The sequence below is a fragment of the Leuresthes tenuis genome, unplaced genomic scaffold (assembly GCF_036924035.1).
Source record: "Leuresthes tenuis unplaced genomic scaffold, fLeuTen1.0.hap1 SCAF_4, whole genome shotgun sequence".
Lineage (NCBI taxonomy): Eukaryota > Metazoa > Chordata > Actinopteri > Atheriniformes > Atherinopsidae > Leuresthes > Leuresthes tenuis.
Window position 1 is genome coordinate 9,722,798 of NW_027325358.1, and position 20,986 is coordinate 9,743,783.

General features: G+C 39.7%; 1 protein-coding gene across 1 annotated transcript; it reads left to right on the top strand.

The window, feature by feature from the left end:
* Positions 1-802: 802 nt before the first annotated feature.
* Positions 803-16,654, top strand: LOC140305573 (uncharacterized). The gene is made up of 8 exons (XM_072384491.1): positions 803-887; positions 8,259-9,473; positions 10,357-10,458; positions 11,104-11,199; positions 12,742-12,858; positions 12,958-13,191; positions 14,006-14,355; positions 14,998-16,654. Exons 1-8 carry the CDS (start codon positions 803-805, stop codon positions 15,502-15,504), a joined length of 2,706 nt encoding a protein of 901 aa, XP_072240592.1. The 3' UTR covers positions 15,505-16,654.
* The last annotated feature ends 4,332 nt before the right edge of the window (positions 16,655-20,986 follow it).

Consider the following 20,986-nt stretch of genomic DNA (forward strand, 5'->3'; position numbering starts at 1 on the left):
TTCCACAGATTGTGACAGACAGAACCTCGGGTTTTAGGCAAATCTGAAATCCCTGCATGCACTCCATGACAGATTTTTTTCACCTGATAATTTATTAATCCATGAATAACTCTGCACCTTTGATCTATTATTTCTATGCAGAAACACAATCCAATTTAATCTTGTATGTTGAAAACTAAAGAGGAAAAACTACCAGAGAATATTGTTCTTTGCTGCAAACGCAAATGCAAGCACAAACTTCCCTAAAAAAGAAAAAATGCCACAAGATGCAGAAATGCTGCAGAATCTTCCGGGCCATACTGTAGCTCGTTAAAGACGGACAGACGTGAAATGGAGAACTGTGCGGTAGCGTGACTAATGAAAAATACTTCATGCTCCAGGCTCAAGAGGAAACCTATCAGTCCACAATTCAAAGCCAGCATCCACCACAAGTATGTGGATGCATTGTTGTACCGGTTTTATTGATAGAAATTTAAAAACCGCACACATACTGCATCAGAGACTAAATGTCATGATTCATTGTCTAGAGACGATCAGTATCTGCAAAATTGCTGGCCAGTCTAATCAATAGTGAAAAAAAAAGCTCAAATAAGTTTCCGTTCCCTCTTAGACATTAATCTCTAAACTATGAGATCACAACGTGGTCAGCAAGTCTTCCTGTTTCACTCTTCTTTCAACGTTCCTGACAGGGGCGGGCAGCTGTTCCGACACACAATGGCAGATATGGTTGGAGCTGCTGCGCCCCACCTCCTTCGGTGTGCCCTCTGACCTTCAGCAGTAGCATTATATATAGCTGGGAGAGATGATCAGAAGGCCCCTGGCAGCCAAAATGAAGTCTCTGGTGTCTGCGTGCTGCTTGCTGTCTCTCTTGGTACTGTCAGCTGCAGGTACGAGATGGGGTTTGGGTGGAAAATTCAAGAATTGCAGTGCTATTTGTTAGGTGCATTGAGGAATTTATCCTAGAAGGTGTGGATGGAATATGGATGGAGTATGGAAATCTTGATCTTGATCCACTACAGCTGAAATGGTTGCATGTGTTTTTTGCCTTTGTCTGTGACAGCTTTGCCAGTCTTGCTAACAGTTTGATTAGCTCTGTTAAGTAATATATTTAAAAAAAACGCTTGGATGTGTTTATTTTGAGATAGTTGATCAAATGACAACATTTGCAACTAAATTTTGAAAGTATTGCATTTTTTTGTAGTGAAGAGTAGTATTTGTGTTTGTATAAGTGGAAATGTGGTGGCTGAGGTGGGACTCCAGCTGATGGAAACTGTCCTGCCTGCCTCTTATTCTCTCTCTGAAGAGAAACGCTGCAACAGAACTGACAGTGACCAGACTCAAGTGGCACTTCATCCAAAACAAAACCTGGCTGAAATGATTTGTTTGTCCTACTGGTTCTTTCACAGCTTGCCAGGCTAGTTGCAGAAGAAGACCGTGTCTAAGTATGGGTTGCGGCTTTTTGTAGCCATTTGATAATTCACAAACTTGCCCGAAAGTCCAATAACTATTCCTCTGTGGAAATATCTCACATTGAAGATGTCTACATCAAGTGGGTTCCTCCTTTTTACTTCTACATTACAGTTAAAGCGGTGAACACCCTTGTCTGTCCTTGCACTGATTCATTTTGACCCCCACAAGCTGTTGTAGTCAGGTGTCAGGAGTCTGTCAGACAAAGTCGTCATCAGATACTGCTGTCACCAACAGCATGGACTGATACACATCTCTTTGAAGCTCCTAGGATTGGATGAATATCATTTACTCAGATGCAAAGACTTAATTCTTTTGCATCTTCTTGAAAACAACATGATCATAAAGTCCCAAGTACAAACTCTGTGTCTCCAGCTGCTGTGAACGCCATCTCATTAAAGCTTTCTCTGCTCTATTTGCCGAGCTGCTAATCTGTCATCCCTGTCAGCGGAGACGATATGGGGGGGTGTCCATTCTAAAACAGGCACTAGAGAGATCAGCAGTGGGCATGTAGGACCAGAGCACAGTAGTTCAGCAGTTGGCCACTATAAAATTACATATTTACATGATCATAAGCTTTTAAAAGTCAAGTTAAATTGAAGCAGCTTGAAGGCGAAAGAGAGTGGTAATTAACAAGAACAGATGCAGATAAAAGCTTGATTGTGTTCCTGAGCACTTTTCTTTTATGCTGTTGAGAAATGCTTTGCATACATTAATATGTAACACTATTTTTGTCTGTGACTACTACGATAAAGTGATGTTGATGAACAGTCGCACGCTGTTGCAGGGTTAGGTTTAGCAGTGTTGCAGCCCAGCTTCATGACAATCACAGGGAGGTGAAGAGCATCACACATCCTGAAAATAGAAGTGGAATTATCCCTCCTTCTTTTCACCCTCTGACTCATTGTGTGGCTATTTTTGTTTATCCAGCAACCAGGCACCTGTCCCACTCTATCCCCAAAACACTGCGCTCAGCCCAGGCTTCACTGTGTAGGGCGCTGGGACTGAGGAGGCACCAGGGAGGTGTGATAGTGTTGGAAGCAGGAAAAAGATCGGCGCACTGCTCCAATAACTTAACAAAAAATAGTATGCAGTTTTTAAAAAATAAATAAAATGTATGTGAATATTATAAATTTTTATTCTAGCTGATACTCAGAAATGTTTCCAATGAACAGAATACTTGTCTGGCGATAATCCTCCTTTTTGTATTTTATTTACACCATACTGAATTAATGTAAGATTGACAACAAAAGTTTTTTCTTGACTTGATCAATTTAAAAAAAGATGGAATAAATTACTTTATGCAATCTGAAAGGGACTATAACAGACCTACAGAGAATCATCACCAAATCATCACTGTCTGCAGCATTAGCGCTTTGATTTTATAAATCTATAGCTCAGAATTAGATAGATTGTTCATTTTCCCTTCCAGTTCCCTCAGTTAAGGAGCTGGTGAAGATTAAACTGCCTTAAAAGCAAAGACTTATATTTGATCACCAAATAAATTAAAACTATTAATGGATGTTAATACTTGGATTTGTTGCCAGTAGTATTGATACATTTCCGAATGAGCCTAACAGACGGAGGCACTGGTATCCAGGGAGTCAGGGGTCTTCTGGATTTATCCTGAACGAAAGACATAAGATTAGATGCAAAAAATAGGCTTTAATTTAGAAACATAACGTTAAAAGATGTAGCGTGATAACAAAGAAAAAACAGTCTTGCAAAAAAGAGCTGAAGTGTAATCCAAAATAAATAAATTGGGACAAAATGCACAAGATGCAGAATGGAAACAAAGAGACACAAAATTACCAAAACTAAACTTCCACAAAATCACCACAAGGAAACACTTAATGATGAAGGGCATAGATACACTGATAGAAAGACAACCAAATATTGTATCGTCTTGGTTTTTGGTTGCTTCGTGTTTCTTCAAGTCTGTGTAGTGGTATGATTGCCATCTTTCATGTGGGGGACCAGGGTTCAAATCCCCTGCATGAAAGGTACTATCCCCAGTAGCGGTTGTTAGGCAAGACCCCCTTACCCTATCTGCCTACCTGTAAGTTGCTTTGGGTAAAAGTATCTGCCAAACACATAAACATAACATAACATATAATGCATGTATGGACATGAGTAAATGCTGGGATATTTAGGCAAACTCTATGTTTGTTCTAGTCTGCCTAATTCAGTTGCTCTCAATTGTCCTATAGAAAGGACTCAAGTATATTACAAGTACATTTGTATTCTTGTGCAGTATTTGAGCAAATGTACAAAAGTTATATTCCAGAGCTAACAAATTAAAGTCTCTTTTGATTCCAAGGTTTTACATAGCAGGTCCTAATGAGAAACCATCTGGTCCTTACCAGGTCTTAAAATTAGGTGGGATGACCAACAACACATGAAATGTCTTACCGTGTCATCATTTTTTAAATCAAACTGAGCCAAAAGTGCAGAAACAGTGTGTGAAAAACTCAAGCCCACCCTTACTGCCTCCATAGGAATTTAGAGGGTAAGTAGCAGCCAAGTGCTGCTAATCAAATGCACTTGATCCACTGATCACCAGCGAGTGTGAGCACCTCCATAAAAGCAGAAAGTTTTATCAGTTTTCTGGTCTGGAGCATTTAGGTGTGTGTGTGTGACCGAAATACTAAAAAAAAACAAAAAAAAAACAAGCGCACACTGTGCAGGCTCCACTTAACCGGTTAGATGTTAATTTCATGACAGTACAATTAGAAAAAAAGACACAGGAAAGGTTGCAGGAGAAAGCCTCTTCTATCTAAAAAGAACATGGAAGCAGAACCAAGCATAGCATATCAGCACAAACACTTCATACCAACTATCAAACGTGATGATGGGCTGATCACTGCCACGGGACATGGACACCTTGTAGTCATTGATTTGAACAGGAACTCTTCTGTATACCAAAATATTCTAGAGTCACTTGTGAGGGTGTTTGTCTGACAGCTGTAACTTGCCTGAAATTTGGTCATGAAACAAGAGACAGCGCAATGATGCCAAACACACCAAAAAAACAACAGAATGTCTGCAAAAGAAAAACATGGAGGTGTTGCAATGTCCTAGCCGAGGTCCAGACCTCAACTTGACTAAAATGCCACGATGCCATGCTAAATGTGGTTCTACAAGGTATAAAATCATGGGGCAGTAGTGTTTCAGCATGCTGCTTCTGCATTTTGACATAGCTTTTGTTGAATAATTAACCATACAGTGTAAAACCTCATGTGCTGTTTTTCTCATTAGTTCCTGTAAAGTAAAACCTTAGAATTGGTAACGGGTGAATTTTCCTTTTCACTTGACTTTCTTTACTGAAAGAGAGGATTGTTGCTGTGCAGGTATTAGACAAAACTAATATTTGAACCGATGATGGAGAAAAACAAAACACTGAAGGATAATCACAGTTATTTTAATTCATCCTGAGGGAAGACATAACAAACAGCAAAATTTCCTGGTAATCCATCCAATATTTGTTGTACTCTTTGAGCCCAACTAACCACCAGAACCACATAACATGCCTGGAGTCATGTCACTTCTGAGACAGAAAAACATCTTGGAGATAGTTTTCCCTCTTTATTATTGCAGTCTTTGCAACATCAACCTCAGAAACGCAGTTGTATTATTCTCACATGTACTTTATCTCTCATATTTTTCTCCTCCCACCAGCACATAGTTTTTAGCTTCCATGATTATAACTGTTTGTTATGATTATATGATTATAATTCTTTAATTAAATTTGGCCACTACCAGCAGCTACCACAGCAGAAAATGATCTCCTTGTTTTATCTGCATAGCTATCTCAGGACATGACATGTGGAGAAAAACCAGTGGACTAAAAGTAGCTTGCATGATTGCAGTTTTAACTTGGAGTTCTGTGCTTGTTGTACAGTTTTTATGGAGGGATTACCTGTAGTTACTGTGTAACTGTAGAAACATCAGCTTACTATGTAGGCTTTGATGATAAACTAGAGAACAGAATCACATTTAACATACTCTGTGTAACAACTTTGGGTATGTAACACCTCTTAACTTTTGGTTCATTGACTCATTGCAGGATCCTGGCTGCTCCGCTGCTGTTCATGTTGCAATGCAGGCGACGCTGTAGCACTATGTCTTTGGACTACATTCAAACCCACCCCAACAAATCCTACATGGTTTGATCAGACCAGTATCTGAGCACCTTCAGACACTGGTCAGGTTACTCCTCATTAATCCCCTTCCTTTCCTTGATTCATTTACTGACACCAATTATTGACACCTACAGTACACTTAAGACTGGCCATGATGGTTTTTATGAGACCGGGTTCTGCAGCAAATGCCACTCGCTGGATAGGCACGTGTCAGTCTCAGCCAGTCACTGTCTGCAATGACACTTACATCTTTCTGAAGATGTGAACAAACCCTCAAAAGACTCGGGCCCGCTAAACCTAGACACTAAACATCAGGGCTACAAATTTCTGCGGAGCTGATTCATATGCTGGCTTTTTCTCCAGCTGGGTCATGGCCCTGAAAATGTAACGGTTCACCTGTATGGATTGACTGAGATAAAAATCTGCAATGCCATGTACATATTCAAAGTTCGGACTTCCCTTGAATTCAAGAAAAGGTTATCTTGTAAAAAGCCAGAAACAAAAAACTGTCCCAAACTCAATCAGTTTGCACACAGTGTTCTGTAGCCTCCAACAATGGCAGACACCTCGGGAGGTGATAAGCTAAACAACTTACAAGAGGTGACTAATTACATCATGGGAGTAAAATTATTTCATGTAAGATTCACTGGCTTAAAATAACAGGAAAAAGCATCATGGATAGCTGCACAGATGACAGGACAGTACATGGCGTCCTGCTTGCATCATTTAAGGCAGCTGGGTGAGTGTTAAGTCTTTCATCCCAGCTCAAAATACAAATGTGTCTTGACTCCAAAGCAGCTGAACTTGGTTTGGCAGACTCAAGCTAAACAATTTAGACTGTTCTCGACACTAAAGGAAAAAAACCCTGTCACCTCGTCATGGCATCTGTGGTGATACTGGCCTGATACTTTCCTGAAATGCCATCTTGGTTCACTTTACTGATGTAATTGAGGATGTGAATGTCAACCCAAAGGTTAGCAACGATGACTCTGATGACTCCATCAAATACTCCAGCAAGCCATGAAACGGAGTGGTGTCTAATTTTCATCATTATTATTATTCGGAAAGAAGAAACTTGTGATCTATCAGATTTAGGTGCGAACAATGGAAAAGTTACATGAATAAACACGACAAATCAGCTGTCAGAGGCTTTTGGCCTTCATCCATTGCCCTGAATCCATCTTGAAACGTGAACTGAAGACATACATTTAGTGTTATACTGTGTACAACTGTGTGTTCCTCCTCGCTGGTGGCAGTTAAAATTAAATACAGGTCACAACCTTGTGCTCTTTGCACACTGCAGTTGTGAAGGATATCCACACGCATGTGGAGTAATTCAGAGGGAGAAAAAAGTTTAACAGTATTAGCAAAATCAGAATAACAACTGTCTTTAGTATCTTAGCAAAAATAAATGTTGAGTCATTGAGTTGGAGAAATGTGTGAAACAGAAAAACAGTTATAGCCACTAGTCACAAGTAATTTGTACCTGTGTTATTGCTTATACCTTAATACATTCATTTGAAGGGAAGCCACTTGGGTCTCTGGTACAGTAAGCTCATTTTAAGGATGTTGACCATAAGACACAAAGACTGATTCTAAAAAGATTTTGTCTTCATACCAGCTTTTTGCTTGCCTTTACAGATTTACATTAAGCATCAATAAACTGATGTTGGTATGGCATCTAAAAACTGACATTCACACTTTAGTGTGTTTTCCTATTTCAAAGATATAATCATAGTTTGAAATGAAGAAATTTAGGAAATTTCATTTACATGTTTGCAGAGTGAATAAGCCCCAGTACACTCATGAATTAACTGAATTAAGCTTTTTGGTCTAAAAGCTCAATTCTAGCCCAAATTGTCCGCTGAGTTATCCTCTTTTGAATTCTCTAAACAACTGTCCAATGTTTGTCAGCCTTAAATAGTACATTCCTTATACCACCATTCAAGGAGCTGAAATCTGAGTCTGAAATATGGGAGGTGCTGGACATGTGATGTGGTCTGTTCTCACCGTGGCTGAGTCCATGTCAAGTGCTGATGTAGCACACAAAGATGACTGATCTGAGTTAAATGAAACTCTAACTCCTTTACTTTGTGGAATCTGACTCATTTCATTGCACTCGTTTCAAGTTTGGGACACTTTTAAATGTAATGGGACTGCTGGTTAGCCAGGTAATCATCATGGCCATCAGAGGAGTAAAGAATGGGCATTATCATGCAGTGTGAGACGATTGGATGTCATTAGAAATGACTCATTACGGTGGATTGTGTTGTTACAAATAGTTATGTACATCAAAATATTGCCTCTGTGTTAACAATGTTTTCTTTTGAATGTTAGTGGCGATAAAGTGACAGTAGTTCACACATGGCCAACAAAAAAAAAAATGGTCAAAGACTATACATGTTGAGTAATCTGAAATGGTATTATGTATGTTTTTAGTTTTGTTATGGTATGTTGCAGACTTGTTGTGTTTTACTCCTCAGGGAAGCTGTAGTATCTATCCAGGATGAATGTTACAGGTCTATATCAAGCTTAAATGTAAGACATTGACATAAAATGTTCTCAGAGGCTGTAACTTAAAAGGTTTTTTGTTAAAATCACTCAGGGGAAGCTTGTACAGTCATAGTCCTTTTCTTTCTGTCTCCTTAGATCTCCTGACAGAGCCCTCTGTCCACGATGAGGAGCCTCTGATGCATCTGCAGCTCCAGCAGTCGGAGGGAGACCTCTTCTCCTGCAGCTGTGACACAACAGAGGAGCACGCCAGCCAGAGCTCCTCCAATGACACCCCAGCCCCAGAGAGGGCTGTGTGTCAGCCCTGCAAACCATTGTCAGCTGCTGAAGAAGAGCCAGCCACACTGTCAGAGCATGAGGAGGAGGAAGCACCTCCATCTGAAGACGACTCTTCTGCTGAGGTGGTTGCAACTGATGAAGACCAGGAGGAGGTTGTAGAGGAAGATGAAGAGGTGACATCTGAGGAAAAGGCTGAAGCGGAGCCTGAAGAGGACTCACTGGAAGATCAAAGTAGGGAGGGGGAAGTATCTGAGGAGGAGGCAATACCCGAAGAGGAGGGGGATTCTTTTTCTGAGACTGAGGAAGAAGAGGAGGAAGTCGTGGAAGGCGAAGGAGAAGAAGTGGAGGAATTAACCCAAGTTGAGGAGGTGTTTTTAAGTCAGGAGGCCGATGTAGAGCAGGAGGAAGCTGCTGCTGGAGAAGAAGCTGTTGAGGAATTAGAAGATGCACAAGAGGAAACGGAGGTGGCAGAGGAGCAGATAACTATGGAAACTGTCCCCCAGGAAGCCATAGTCGCTGAGGAGGAGGTTGAAGGAACTGAGTCCGATTCAGAACCTGAAACAGAGCCTGAACCTGAGGAAACGCAGCCAGAACAGACAGAGGAGCCAATATCAGAGTCAGGTGCTGTTTTAGAAGATATTTTAGATTCAGAGCTAGAACCAGAGGTAACAGCAGAACCTGAACCTGAACCTGAACCAATTTCAGAACCAGAAGTAACAGCAGAACCTGAACCAATTTCAGAACCAGAAGTAATAGCAGAACCTGGACCTGAACCAGTTTCAGAACCAGAAGTAATAGCAGAACCTGGACCTGAACCAGTTTCAGAACCAGAAGTAATAGTGGAACCTGAACCAATTTCAGAACCAGAAGTAATAGTGGAATCTGAACCTGAAGTAATATCAAAACCAGAAGTGACAGAGCCTGAACCAGAACCTGTGGAGGCGGTCACACCAGACTCTGTTGAGGAAGTAGCTGTGGACGATGCAGTGGTGGAAACCCCAGTGAAGACTCCAGTGGCTGCAGAGGCTCCTGCTGAGGAAGTGACAGTGGAGGAGCCAAAGCCTCGAGCCAAAGGTACAAAAGTGTCTAAATGTTAGAGGTGACATCATTCTAGAGAGTTTTCAAGTTTATCTGGAAGTAAGAAGTTAGTTAAAACCTGTCATTGACAAAGTAAGTCAGTACGCTAAATGTCTTGGTAAAATCAGGAGACGGATAACACAGCACAATTATTTATACATGGGAGTGGACACAGAAACACCAAAATAAGCAGGGGGGGGGGGGGCTTCGCTTAGATAACAAAACAAATCAAAACCAATAGGACCCTACAATTATGTTAAATCTGTTTTGCAAGCTAACTGCTGATGCATTTGCTTGGAATGAATTATGTTGGTGATAATGTTCCAAGGCCCCAATGTCCCCATATCAAACTAGTTTGCGTCACAGGCCACAAAACTCCTACAAGTCCTCACCAAAAGTGGCACAGATGATCGTCAGAGAAACTGTATTCATTTGGGAATGTGATATTTAATTTTATGTAATTTAAGAGAGATAGATCATGACATAACAGCAAACTTCAACCTTCCTCTCCTTTTCTTTCTCACTTGACCATGCCAAACCCCCATAATTTGACACTGTGTGTAGCTAAATGAGAATTAGCAACAACCTCCTGTACAGAAATAAACAGACAGAAATAGCCGTGGAAAGGAATACATAGAAAGATAGATGGACAACAGCATGGTACAACAGTTGGACCAGTACTCAGCCCACATGGCCTGGTCACTCACAGCTCAGGAAACCGTTTACCATTTCTGCAAAGGTTATTGTGCTTCACAGCTCTATTATGGTTCACTAATGTAACATAATCACTGTCTCTCAGTTAGATATTACTGATTACCTGCACTTACAGGTAAATATAACAGACTTTAACAGTTGACTGACTGTTTGTTTATCCAATTAGAGCACAAAGAAAGTGAGGCTTTGGGCTCAACCCTGAGGGACCGCTCCCACATTGAGGACATGCTGCGACTGGCAACTGCTGAGCCCTCGGTAGAGTTCTCTGGTAAGAAACAACCAACTCAAAATTACCGATAAGACACAATAGGGCATATTCACTGACTGTGCAGGCACTCACACCCCAAGCTTAAAAACATATGCACATGCCAAACAGTAAAAAAGAAAAAAAACAGTCCCTTGATCAAAATTTGGATCTTCTGTGAAGTCTCTCAGACCTTTGTTGTGAAATGCCTGAAGTACTGAAATAAAAATGCTTCAAAATGTTTACAGCTACTTTGTCAGTGAAAAAGAAAACCAGATGTGTTTGCATGCAAATGAAAGGAAGTCTTAAACAATTTGTGGGTTTTCTGCTGATACTATTCTGAAAATTGTTTCATGATGTCCACGTTCCTGGCCTCTTTGTGTGAGTGATGAAACTGTATGAACGCATGCATGTGTGTGTGAAGGCAGGTAATTAATCCGTGCAAATGTGTAACTTTGTCCTCAGTATGAAAACCTCTCTGTTCCGTTGAGCCAGATCGGTCCATGTCAGAAAAGCTCATAAGTTGCAGCAAAGCCAGTCTTAATCACCTCGGCTCCATTCAGTAAACTTCATGAGAGCGATTCATCACGTACAGAGGAACTAAGTTTTTTCAACAGTTATGGTAGCAATAGCATATAACTTAGCCTTTCTTTGCTTTTCTCTGTGTAGGCGCCATAAAGACACTACTGAACATCTACCACAAGGCCATCAAGCCAATGGAACAAATTTTCAAATACAATGAGCTCAGACAGCATGAAGTCACAGGTAAGTCAGCTTTCTAAAGCAGCAGCATGGACAACACAGCACATGCACTGCCTTAACAACTTAGTTTATGCAGATTCCTATTACAACAGGTAACTATAATGTATAAACAAAACTGTGCAACTTTTTTCAATCACATTGTGTAATACACACAGTGCAAATGTTAATGAACGGGAACTGTGAAGAAACCATGAAGTCCACAAATAGTCATAATTTAGAACATCCACGGAGCCAGAACTGGTCATTTTTCAAACCAGGCACTGAGAGAAGCACAATAAGGACTCTGTCTGCCGAAGTTTAAAGAGAGCATATGAGGGCCAGGCGTCCCACAACTTTGTTCCATAGCTCTTGAGCCCGGGTGGGGGTGGGGGTGGGCAGGATGAAGCCTTCGCACTGTGCCATGCCACTCTGAGACACCATGTGGTGCAGAATGAAAGTACAATCAAAATATTCAAAGGTAATATTTTTGTCATCATTGCATAAAGGTTTATGAGAATTGAAGATTCTGTTTAAGTGAGCTAAGTTGGTAGTTTGCCTTGAGGGTGAAAGTTGGAGGATGCTCATGGAGAGCATTATGATGCTCAGTGGCACTAAAAGCTGAATCACTGTTGCTTCCATAACATGAAACCTTTCAGTAACGGCATGTAAGACTATATTTTGATTTACATTTGAAGACGATTTGTAACTCTTAATCTACTTTAAACCATGATATAATCTTTTGACGTAATACTTCATTACCATTGAATTTAGAAAGAACTTTTCAGAAAAGTAGTAATGAAAAAAAGGTTAACCTCTACAACTGTTGCTTGTATTCTTATCTGCAAATAACAGTTTCTGATGGTGTTCACATCAAACACCAATCAAAATATGAAAAGATTTTCCAGCCTGAGTTGTAAAAATATTTCACTGTAAAACTATAACAAATTCATTGTCTCTTACTGCATATTTTCCAATTCATGGAGTGTTTATCTCATGGAGTCAAATATCTCAAGTCTAATATAACAAGTCTTGATATGATGCTCACATTTCTGGACGTTTATGCAAATTAAAGTATTTTTTCAAGTATAACACCTAATTTGCATAATGGAGAATAACATTTACAAAACATTTGAATTACAAAATTATACTGTATTAAAGTAAGTATAAACTGGAAAAGTGTACCCCACCTTGTGGTGTCTCCCTATAAGTGAAAGCTTTCACCTAAAGCCAAAGATTGCACATACGAAAATAACTCATGTTCTTGAACATCCTCAAAAATGTCTTTATTCCTGAAAGTATTTGACAGCTGTCATCTGTTGATCTGCCACTGAGACATGAACAACGTATACTGGCTATCTTGACAAATGCTAAGAAAATAATCCTCCTTAACAGAAAATAATCATGGTTTTCTGCTTGATTATATCTCCATACAAGGAAGAATGTAGAAAGATCTCTGCATAGCTTCCTATGCAACAGTATAATGTTGGGCCACCATTGTCTACAGTAGATTTTGTTTGTTGCTTTTCTTTCAATCCCTTTCTTTGTATTGGATATACAAAACCTCAGATGGCGAGATCACCTCCAAGCCCATGGTTTTGTTTCTGGGGCCCTGGAGTGTCGGGAAGTCCTCCATGATCAATTACCTGCTGGGACTCCATGGCACCTCCAAGGAACTCTATACAGGTCCACACCCGTAAAACCACATTGCTAACATCTCAGCATAACAAAACTGTGTTACTGTGTAGATCCTCTGAGATCATCCCTTCTTCATCTTTGCACCAGGTGCTGAACCCACCACGTCTGAGTACACAGTCATTATGCACGGTGAGAAATATCGAAGCATAGAGGGCATCGTCATGGCAGCAGACAGTTCGCGGTCCTTATCTCCCCTGGAGAAGTTTGGACAAGGTTTCCTGGAGCGACTGGTCGGCATTGAGATGCCTCACAAGCTGCTGGAGAGGGTCACCTTTGTGGACACACCAGGCATCATTGAAAACCGCAAACAGCAGGAAAGAGGTGACACGTACTTACAGACTGCAGCAGATGTTTAGATATTAATTATCTTTAGTTTATTATATTGTCACAATAAGCTGTTTTTCTAAGTAATGTCTTTAAAAAACAGCATCTATAGCCACATTGTTCCACTGAAACACATAAACTAAATTGTAAAAGACTGCGATGGGCCTTGTGATTCGCTCCATGAATGTATCAGTGTAGATTCTCATTCATCCAGGTTGTGCTAATCCCAAAAGCTTGAATAATGGTCAGGTGAGTCAGTGACACTCCCCACCAACTAGTGTAGAACTGAGGAAGTCTTTCAGATGGTAGGTGAAACGTCTTCATGAATCAAGAAACAGAAATCCACTCCAGAAACATTTCAGCACAGCTTTATGCAAACGGATGTCCACTGTGATTAACAAGGACACTGAATCAATCAGTATAACATTTCACGGTGAAGTGCAACACGCATCTACAAGGAGGCAGGTTAGAAGTTTGGAAGTTTTAGAACACGTTAGGTTTTATTTGTGATGTGATTTTGACAAGTCGAAATAGATTTGTACAGAAAACAAAGGATCCAGACCAGTCAAAAGTTTGGTAATCATGTCTTTTTAAGCCTATTTATTGAAGCCTATTCCACTAAAACACAAATGATGAAAAGAGCTAGGTTTGATACTTTTGTGCTGCCTTGTACTAATAATGCATTTTAAACCTTAAGCTTAAAGTTTCTCAGTGTGTATTGTTGTGTCTTGTGTCAGTTGTGCTACTTTGTGGCATTTAGAGGGTGTTATCTTTTATGTATTTCATCACTTACAGTCCTCTTCCTCTTTAGGTTACCCTTACAGCGAGGTGTGCCAGTGGTTCATCGATCGAGCGGATCTGATCTTCCTGGTGTTTGATCCCACCAAGCTGGACGTGGGAGGCGAGCTTGAGATGCTCTTCAGGCAGATGAAGGGCCGTGAGTCCCAGATTCGTCTCATCCTCAATAAGGCCGACAGTCTTTCCACGCAGGACCTGATGAGAGTCTATGGGGCCCTGTTCTGGAGCATGGCACCACTGATCAATGTCACTGAGCCCCCTCGTGTGTACGTCAGCTCGTTCTGGCCTCAGGACTACGCTGCGGACACTAGCCGAGAACTCTTCATGAGGGAGGAAATATCCCTGCTGGAGGACCTCAACCAGGTAAATCTATTTCTCTTGTTTTGATCAACAATGTGTGGTCTTAGATTTAAAACAAGAAATATATATAAATATATATTCAGTCACTCACATTATTTGGAAAAGATCCTGTTAGGCTCTGACCTCATTGACCTCATTCCCCACAAGATAAAGTAGAAAAAAACTAGCTCAGCCCTCAGGTGAGTGGGGGGGTGGCTATGAGAAAAGAAGGGATTGCAAACAGCTGCTTGATGTTGTTTTGAGAGCATTTGAGTGTAGTTTACTTGAGATACGTGTGCTTGTTTGGATGCTTTGTGTCATTTGTGACTAATACTCTGTTTGGTCTTTGTACAAGTACCAGATGTCGCTCTGAAGCAAAGGCAGAAATATGATTTCTCCGATTCAGGGGCCACATTTAAAAAAGAGGGGTCCAGTATATATCCAATGTCAGGACACAATACTTTTTTCAGTGATGTGTAAATTGTTCTTTGTTAAAAAAAAATAGTCAGATTTATCTTCTTTTGTGTATAAACACAGCATTGCTAACTCACTTTAGGTGTTTTAAATGATACAGCTTATAACTTTTACTTATAACTTTTACTCAGCTATCAAATCAGCAGGGACCAGACTGTTGCCAACCGGTTTTTCTCGCCTCTTTCCTTGCAGGTCATTGAGAATCAGATAGAGAACAAAATCGCCTTCATCCGCCAGCATGCCATCCGTGTGCGCATCCATGCCCTGCTGGTGGACCGCTATCTCCAGACCTACTATGACAAGCTGGGCTGGTTTGGTGACCCCTATGAGGTGTTACAAGACATTGTCAATGACCCCGACAAGTATTACATCTTCAAGTCCATTCTGGCCAAGACCAATGTCAGCAAGTTCGACCTGCCTGACAAGGAGGCCTATCAGGACTTCTTTGGAGTTAACCCGATCTCCAACTTTAAGCAGCTCTCCTACCACTGTAGCTGGTCTGCCGGCTGCCTGCTGGAGAAGATAGAGAAAGCGATCTCACACGAGCTACCGAGTCTACTCATCAGCGTCAGCAAGAGCACAGACACACCAGCTCCCGCAAAGGCAGCACCAGCACCAGCACCCCCACCTCCTCTCCCTGGTACCTGCAAGGGTCCCGACTGTGAAGAGAAACCCAAAAACCGCTGGAGGAGGCAATGAGACAGATGAGAAAGGTGCAGGAGGAGGAAAGCAGGTGGTAGATGGCAGCGGCAGCCAGAGGGTTTCCTGAAATAATTACCACTTGTGTGGACTTGAGGCCTGGCTTTGGGTGAAACAAGAGATCTAACGAGAAACAAAGAAGAGAAAATGTGAAAAAATCTAGAGTTGACGACAGACCTGAGTCAGAGAGGACTTAAGAATATTTCTTAATGTTTGTTTAAATCTGCTGAATGTACCAAACTGACATATGACTGCCCAACAATAATTATCTGGTGCACACTGAATTGTATTGGGCACCTGTTTAAAAGAAGAAAATCAGCTTTTGCACATATTTGATCACAATTTCATGTATAGTGTAGATAAAAATGGGGTGTTGTGCAAGCTGTGCTAAATGTCTGCAGCAGAAAATACTTAAGAGGTAGCGTCTCTTTAACCTCTCATGATATGTAAATGAAATAACAACAACTGTTTTCCTGTTTTTCCTTTCCATTATTTATTCCCTTTTTCATCAAAGAGAGATGCTGGCAGTGACTTCCTCACTACTGGGATGATAAATTCTGCCACTCTTATGTTTTTTTTGTGTGTCAAGTCTGAAGATTCAGTCTAATCTGCTGTGCTGTGACTCACCTAGCCACCTTGTAATGTGCTGAAATCAGGATAGGCTGATATTGGTGCATTCAAATAGAAATAAGGGTGCTCACTTTGTGTTCAGTTGCTGCTTTTCACTGTTACTGGAGTCATTTTTCTCTGCATTATGCTGTACTATATTTGTCATGTTAACTGTTTTTGAACATTTTTCTGCATTTTAAAAGAGTAACGAGAATTTTTAAATCTAACTTGTAGTTTCCAACTTAAGTAAGCGTGTATACAGTGTAAGTGATGCATTTTCAACCCTTTGAATTGTTAGTTTTACCTCAGCAGTGCTGCATACCACATGGGCATTTCCTTAAAAAAAATCTTTTCTTCAGTCTGTTTATAGTTGTTGTTGTTTTGTGTGATTTCTTTTGAGTAAACAACAAAAATAAATCAGCAAGCTTGTTTCTTTTCTGAAGCCTTGAAGATATCAAGTTAAAATCTTTTGTAATGAAATAATTGCAACTCACAATTCAACTGTGTGGTTGTTTAGCTGCACAATAAAAGGTGAAATGGTGTTTGGGAAATACACGAGCAAAGGGGCAGTGATTCTCATAATACACAGGTTAGGATTGCAGACCAATTTGACTATAAACAGTATTCCAGCATTGTATGAATCTTACACGTGTGTAACAGCTGGGTGAACACACCTCAGATCGAGTAACTTAAAAGAAAAATGACGTTTCTTGAAAGCCGCTGATTAATATTCCTCTGCAATGACTTTAAACAGGCAGCAGATGGCGCTTCCCTTCAAAGTGTTGACTCAACATATCAAAAGAAAGAAGTTTGATTTCCTTTTTAAAGTGAACTTAGCTTTTAGTCTTTAAGCTTTGTAAAATCCCAAATCAGAGAATAAATCACCTACTTTTATTTTATAAAATCCTTTTACTATGAATACATGCACACTCAACTACAGTAGTTTGTGATGTTCTTGTTATAATCCCTGTATCATTTCATCAAACGGGTGGATTCTATTTGCCATAAATGGTATAAATGTATGAGTGTAAATTGATCTAAAATTTGCTATTGTTCACAAAAACAAACTTTCTGATCCCAGAAATGAGAAACCAGGAGATGCCACAGAGCCAACACTGTGATAACAATTCAATAACAAGTTGGAGACCGTATTTGAATATTGAATGAGTTCAGTTTTTTACTTTACCCTAAGTACTGGAACTAAAAATGTCTGTAGTCATCTGAAATTACACTATGCATTTGTTTTGTGCTGTACATGACATACAGTCATCTAGTAAACACATGAGGGATGAGTGAAGAGGCAGTTCAAAGTGTGAAACGGCTAAAATTCAGAAAGATTTAGCTGAAAACACTCTAGAAGCCATTGGCTGTCTTTTCATTAAATAAATAATGTTACTGGAAAACCATGATTTGCCAGTTGTTCTCGGATATGGCCGTCACAATATCAAGGTTTCATTAAACAGTTATCATGATCATATGAATTGATATTATCGCAACCTCAATGGAGGTTAATAATTCTAGGAGAGAAAAATGCGTTTAATTTGTTATTATTCTCTGTTACACAAATAAAAAAGAAAAATAAGGAGGAGACAGTCTGTGATCATACTGTGACTGTAAAAACATAACATTTGCGAATAAGGCACAGGGCCCAACTTATTTAAAAATGGGATGAAATATGTAAATATATGTATATATATCATATTAGGCTATTATTAGTTATTATTAATTAAATAATTGAATAATTATTACAGTTAAGTCTGTTTGTTCGTACAGTTTGACAAACTAACTGCCAAAGCAGCCTGTGCCCAGTGGGATGTGTTGGACTGAACCAACTGAAAGTGGCGTAGGTTTGGGGGTGTGTGATTTTCTTTAGCTTGTTTTTGGTAGTAACAAATATCTACACCATGAAATATTCAAATTCACCACTGTTATACAAAAAGTGTGCGAGCAAAAATATATTTTTGCACCCTAAAACTGAGTAATGGGGATGCAGTTGCTCCATTGCTCGTTGGGCCTATGTATGTATGTAGTCATCTAGCTACAGACATTCACGATGTATTTGAGGTGACAAATTACAGCCAAGCTTTAGCTCTCAGACAGACGACCTCATATCAGACTCTGGAATATTTTCTATACAAAGATGTCAACTCAGTGACTTCAAGGTCACTGAGGTGTTGCATTTGGTTTGCTCCAAACGTGCTGCTCTGCATTATGACCGAACATCTCCACTTTGGTCTGGCTTGTCCAAAGGACATTGTTCCGAGTCTTGTGGTTTGTTCAGATGTAACTTTACTAACCTAAACTGTGCTGCCATGTTCTTTTTCTACTGCAAGCTTTGCAACAAGCCATACTTTTTATAATTGTACTGTCAGGAACTTTAACATTTAACATGCTAACTGAGGCCTGAAGAGTCTTAGATGTAGCTCTTGGGTTTTTTGCAGTTTCTCTAAGCATTGTACTGACCTTGTCTGACCTTGGTATGAACTTGCCAGGACATCCACATATGGGAAGATTGACTAAGGCCTTGAAAGTTTTCCACTTCTGAATAATCTTACTCATGGTAGAATGATGGATCCCAAATTGTTTGGAAATTGTTTCATAACCCAGATTGATCCCAGACTGATGGGCAGCAACAATTGATTTTGTAAGATCACTGCTGATTTCTTTTCTCTTTGGCGCTGTGTTAACACACACCTGAATGCTGCAGGTCCGCAAACTGAGTCTGTATTTTGGTTTAGTTTTTGTTCAATAAACAATTAAACTGTGTTATATGTTGTGTGTCGTTCATGTAAAGTTGTATTCATCTAATTTTAAGACCTGGTGGGACTAGATTTTCTCTTATTACAGCCAGGTATTAAAATAATTTAATTGAAAGAGGATTTACTTTCTTTTTCAGATGTCTGCATATTCTAAAAGTACTCTTTGAAAGTATTGGATGAAATAAAGATTTTGACTTAAAGATGACAAAGATGTAACTTAAACATTAAAGGTTAAAACATTTTTATTGCACATTGGCTACATAGGATACATTTAAGGAAGAAAATAAGACTTACTCTTTGATATGGATGGCGTTTCCTGTAGAGTTTCAACACATTTTCCGCTGTGGTTTGTTGTATAAATTCACCTCACGAAACAAAAGTTTCTTCTTCTTCTTAAACATCAACATCAAAATGTACAGCTCTAGTTGGGAGTCACCTCTAAGGCAACATGTTCATTTTCCACAGTGGCACATATAATGTCACATGCTCATGCTCAACACAACATGGACACACTTGTTCATATGCAATAAAATTGTTCCACCTTCTAACACATGTCTGAGCTCATGTAATCTGTGTTTGCTGAGCTCACACCATGCTCCCAGGTTCTCTGCGTAGTCTGTGCAGACTTATCAGGGAAGCTTTATCATCTCCTCAAACAGTCCTCTCTTGTAAGCTCTTGAACTTAAGCATGAGCACGCCACCCACATGTCGTGTACACACACACTTATTTGTGCAGAGGATTAGTAACTATACGGAATCTGAAGTTCAAATATTATTGCATCTGTAACAATACTCACACACAGTAACTCTGAACCTTTGAACTATGAACCTGAACTATGAACCTTTGTCACCTTGTCTATCTTCTTCCTGTTCACCTGCAGTTCAAAATCTCATCTCGTTACTTAACTTCGCCGTGGTAACACTAACAAACCACAAACAAGCTTAGTTACAGTATGCGATAGCCAACTTAACTCAGACATAAATTTTGTCCATTTGAAAGAGAAAATGGCCCTGATGTAATCATTTGTCTGTAATGTTGAAAATAATCGAAACATCAAGGAACGTAGGAATTAAGAGAAGAGAGAAGCGACATGATAACAGCAGATAAACCAGCTTGTTGTAGTATGTTGACACAGTTGATTCTCAAGAAGCCATTTCTTCATATTGTGTGTGAGTGATTAATAGGATGAGGACTGCCTGTCTAATTGTGATGAAGACTTTCACAGATGTTATGTTTGACTATATGTACTCTTCCTGTGTTGCATTGCACAGTTTTGTCTGGCTGCTTCTCTTCTAACTCTGTTGGTAGTAGATTTGAAATAAAATCGTAGCCTTGTAAATTAGACAAAATTTCTTGTGCTTCATGAAAAATTCCTCAGCGATTTAAGTTGAGAATACTTGCAAGAAATATGACAATGATGACAACTAAATTACTTTTTTCCCCAGAACCTCCATTAATTTTAAAAGAGTAGGGTATGTATCAGTACAACTTAATAAACAATAGCTAATCTGATGCAAATGCGACTCTGTACATGCTTTTTATGCCTCGTATTATGTTGACGTGCTGACCTGTGCTAATAATTTAATCATTTCAGAGACTTTCTTTATTTTTCTTGATAACAGAACTTTTCTAGATTTTTCGGAGCCCATTTACCAACTTTGCTGGCAATTTAAAACGAGCATATTGTGCCAGAATCTGAAATGTTGTTTCTGCACTATGGGTTGACATAACTTGAACAGCTCGTTGTATTTACATTTTAGACTGTGTCCCAACTTTTTGTTTTGTAGGAAAAATGATTTTAGCTTTACAATAAACCTCATGATTCAGATTCAAATCACACCACTACTCTGAAAACTCGCAATAAATGCCCCTCCTTTGTTTCAATTTCTAATTTCATAATTGTGCTTAATATACAAAATAGAGCAGAAAACGTTAAGGAAGGTGATGTGCAATGATTACTGACTCATTTTCGGGTGTAGTATGTATGGTAGAGAAGCCTGGCATATCACTGTTTATAGCATGTTGTTTGTCCTCTGTTTGACATGCTACCAAAAGTAAAAGTGATTTGTTGTCCTTTTTGCGTGTCATATGAATTATAATCACAGCAAACAGC

Excerpts from the sequence above, each read along its gene's own strand:
- LOC140305573 (XM_072384491.1), top strand. The coding sequence starts at position 803 with ATGATCAGAAGGCCCCTGGCAGCCAAAATGAAGTCTCTGGTGTCTGCG. Across the intron at positions 11,200-12,741 it reads CAGACAGCATGAAGTCACAG|ATGGCGAGATCACCTCCAAG; the intron begins GTAAGTCAGCTT and ends ACAAAACCTCAG. Across the intron at positions 13,192-14,005 it reads CCGCAAACAGCAGGAAAGAG|GTTACCCTTACAGCGAGGTG; the intron begins GTGACACGTACT and ends CTTCCTCTTTAG.